The following is a 3831-nucleotide window of genomic DNA, read 5'->3' as shown; positions in this document are numbered from 1 at the left end:
CTCTCTCTCTCTTGTGGATGTCTACAACTCTGCAGTAGATGATTCTGTATTAATATAAAATATAAGAGCTCCTGTCAGACTTGCCGGATTCACAGAACCTTCACACGCCTCGGATTTTAATGGAGTACAGGTAGCCTAATGTAATATCATTCATCGTATAGTTATGAAAATATGATATCCTTTCATAATTCAGATGATTTCTGTCACAGGAGCATTTGGATCGTGCTGTGAATGAAGAACATCATTAACACAAAGGTGAGTTTATTTTCTTCCTCACTGAACAGTGTGTTAATATATTACACTGTGTTATGTATTATCGTTTTCATGAGGAACTAATAGATTAAATATTAGTGTGTAACAGAAGCGAATACAAAGACAGAGGCGCGTTATCTTCAGGGTTCAGCTGTTTAGTTGTGTTTACTGGTTAGTTGTTGGTTCACTTGTCTGATAAGAAAAAACTTAAAACTTAACAAATATCACCATGCTTCACCCAACTGATTAATCACGATACATTAAGACAATTGTTTTTTTAAGTTTTCCTGAAATTTTATGTTTAAATATACAATATTTAAACTATATATATAGTAAAAAAATTACTAAAACTTTAAAATGAAAACTAATTCCAAATAATAATAATAATAATAACAATAATATATCTCATGCAAGCATAAAGATTTACTAAAATGAAAAATAAAAAAACGAATTCAAAATATGATTAGCCATATATCTCATGCAAAAATAAAGATTAGAATTAAAATGAAAACTCAAAATATTAATAAAATATATCTCATGCAAGCTTAAAGATTTACTACAATTAAATTTAAACTAGAGAAATAAAAACTAATTCAAAGTATTATTAAATATGCTATATATTATACAAGCATGAAGATCACATAATGTCAGTATGTGAAGATATGTGATTAAATATATGAATTAAACTCCCAAAAGGTGTCTGTGAAAAGGTTGGTTTAGTTTAGTTTATAACACTTGTAATTTCTTTCATTTATGAACGATTTAAAGTATTTTCAGCACATAAATGTTCATTGCTCTTCCTTATGTGACTGCTCATGCATCATTCAGGACAAGCATTCTATGCATTATAGAAAACAATGAAACTATGATGAATTTGGCATTCATTCGGTCCAGAGAGAGTCTCTGTGTTTCCAGCTAACAGCGAACAATCTGGCAAGTTTTATCACATTTATGAACAAATGTTCTTCCAGTAACATTAATAGAACATTCTTTCAAACGTCTCTGGTATTTAATAATGCTTTCAAATCATTAGCACAAAATTTTTATTTATACATCATTCATGGGATGTTTTTTGTTCCTGAAATGTTGTAGTTGGATGTTCAAGTAACTTTTTGGAATGTTACAATTTGTTTCAGAACATTCAAAAGTAACGTTCCCATAATGTTTGCAAAAGAATCAAATGGAATGTTCCCTTGACAATAGCCAAGAACATTTTTTTTTTTAAATTTTAAAATACATTTTATGAATGTTTAGAGAACATTCAGAAATAACACATTTTTACCTTGATAGGAGCATATTTGTGTTATGTTTGGGTTTGTGTCTGCACTGAAGTGTGTTTGATTGTGTGTGAATGATGCCAGCGGGTTCATTATGTCGTTTAATGAGCGTTTGCACGTGGGATATTCTTCTCGTTTCTGAAAGAACATAGAAACATCCCTGAACTGAAGGTGTTTAAACAGCCAAATTCTGGATCAACCAGTGGAATGAGTCTGTTTGATGCATTTAGAAGATACTCTTATGCTTTGTATTCATTTAGGAAAAGAAATTTGAGTTGTGTTTTGTTTTTCTCGTATTACAGAAGCTTCTGTTTGTTGTTTGAGCTCATTGGATCTTCATGTTGGTGTTCAAGCTGTCAATCATCTTCTGACCCCGCCCACATCCCCTTCTACTATGAGCAGCAGTTTTGAGAAAGAGGGCGGGGTTGTTGCATCTCCTCCCTCATTATATGACCAAGCCCCTCGAAGCATCCCACCTCTGGCTCCTCCCCTTCCCCCGCCCCTTCCTGTGAGAAACCCTGCGGGGAGGAAGAGGAGGGTGAGGAGCTTCTACTGGAAACCGATTCCTGAAGATCGTGTCAAGCAGCAGAACGGGCCGAACCTGTGGAGCAGCAGAGATCCGTTCCACATCGACATCAGAGCCATCGAGGAGCTGTTCGGATACGAGGACACACCCTCGTTCACAACAACCTGCTGTGTGATCGGACGAAGACACGCTTCTGAGAAAGATCTCAGGCCGCAGGTGAGCTCTACTGAGATCAGAGGAGGTTTGATGCAGAGTTAACTCAAACTCAAACCATTAACAGCAATTCCACTAAAATTAACATAAACAGAACATATAAAAAACTCATTCAAAATATTATTTAAAAAGCTATATTTAGACATTAAATAAAAAACGGACAAAACACACAACAAAATGAGAAATGTTAAATTAAAAAGAAAAAATAATTCTAAATATTAGTAAAAACTGTATAGATATAAAAACCCAACAGCTAATAAAATGACAAAAACAACAAAACGACTAAATTTTAAAATTAAAATAAATAAAAATTCAAAACATTAATAACTGCATGTACTTTATAATAATACATGTAAATGTTGATAAAAAAATTAAAAACTGAAAAAAACACATTAAAAAATTACTAAAACATTAACTAAAATGAAAATTAATAAAATAAAAAAAATCAATAATAATCATAAAAATGACAAAAAAACCAACAAACTGCTGAAACTTCACCTAAAAGTAAAATGAAGGTTAAAAATATATAAAACTCATTCAAAATATATATCTCTATATCTATGTAGACATTAATAAACTGACAAAAACACAAAAAATGACTAAAACGAACTAAAATGAAAATGAATAATCAAAATATTAAATGAAATTGAACAATCCAAATATTAATAAAAACAATGTAAATATTTATAAAAAAACTACTAAAACTAACAAAAACTAATACAAACGACAAAAGCACAACAAAACTACTAAATCTTCCAAATTTTAATGGAAAATATACTGTATAGACAGAAAAAAAAACTGACAAAACATGAAACAAACTTGGTAAAAAGTTGTAAAATGAAAATAGAAAACATAAAATCTAATTCAAAACTTATCACAGTATATATTATATTAATGAGAGTAAAGCAACACTGGTTTGATGATGTTAGTGATGAGATTTATATTACAACATACAGCATTTATGAGTATGAGTGTGTGTGTGTGTGCGTGTGTGTGAGTGTGTGTGTGTGCGTGCGTGCGGGTGTGTGCGTGTGTGCGTGTGTGTGTGTGTGTGTGTGTGTGTGTGCTTCTCCTTAGATCACCATCCTGGACTCCAAGAGAAGTTTGAATGTCTGCATTTTTCTGAAACACTTCAAAAAGTAAGAGTGTATCGTGTGTGTGTGTGTGTGTGTGTGTTATTCGTCTGCTCTCATTGATTCTCTGTATGTCCAGGTCCAGTGAGAGTCTTCTGGATGATATTCTTCGTGGAAACACAGGCGTCTTCAGCGTGGAGTCTCTCAGAGAGCTGCTGAAGCTCCTGCCGGAGGAGGACGAGGTAAAGACTCCACTGACCCTTAAAGGAGACATATTATGCCCCTTTTTACAATATGTAATATAAGTCTCAGGTGTCCCCAGAATGTGTCTGTGAAGTGTCAGCCCAAAATACTCCACAAATCATTTATTATATCATTTTGAAAATGCCTATTTTGAGTGGAAGCAGAAACACGCTGTTTATCATGCCTGTCTCTTTAAATGCAAATGAGCTACTGCCCTTTTCCAGAATAGAGCTGTGCCATTACAGCT

At 33.0% G+C, this 3831-nt stretch overlaps 1 protein-coding gene across 1 annotated transcript in view; it reads left to right on the top strand.

Annotated features, from left to right (window-relative positions):
- The first annotated feature begins 14 nt into the window (after window positions 1-14).
- LOC107709217 (FH2 domain-containing protein 1) overlaps window positions 15-3831 on the top strand; it is an 18230-nt gene continuing 14413 nt past the window's right edge. Inside the window, exons 1-5 of the mRNA XM_016513653.1 lie at window positions 15-130; window positions 210-255; window positions 1832-2271; window positions 3346-3407; window positions 3481-3583. Of these exons, the coding sequence (XP_016369139.1) occupies window positions 1924-2271; window positions 3346-3407; window positions 3481-3583 (513 nt within the window). The 5' untranslated portion in view covers window positions 15-130; window positions 210-255; window positions 1832-1923. The remainder of the gene's footprint in view (window positions 131-209; window positions 256-1831; window positions 2272-3345; window positions 3408-3480; window positions 3584-3831) is intronic.

The sequence above is a fragment of the Sinocyclocheilus rhinocerous genome, unplaced genomic scaffold (genome assembly GCF_001515625.1).
Source record: "Sinocyclocheilus rhinocerous isolate Xijiao unplaced genomic scaffold, SAMN03320098_v1.1 scaffold3798, whole genome shotgun sequence".
Taxonomy (NCBI): domain Eukaryota; kingdom Metazoa; phylum Chordata; class Actinopteri; order Cypriniformes; family Cyprinidae; genus Sinocyclocheilus; species Sinocyclocheilus rhinocerous.
This window is presented reverse-complemented; position numbering and strand designations above follow the sequence as displayed.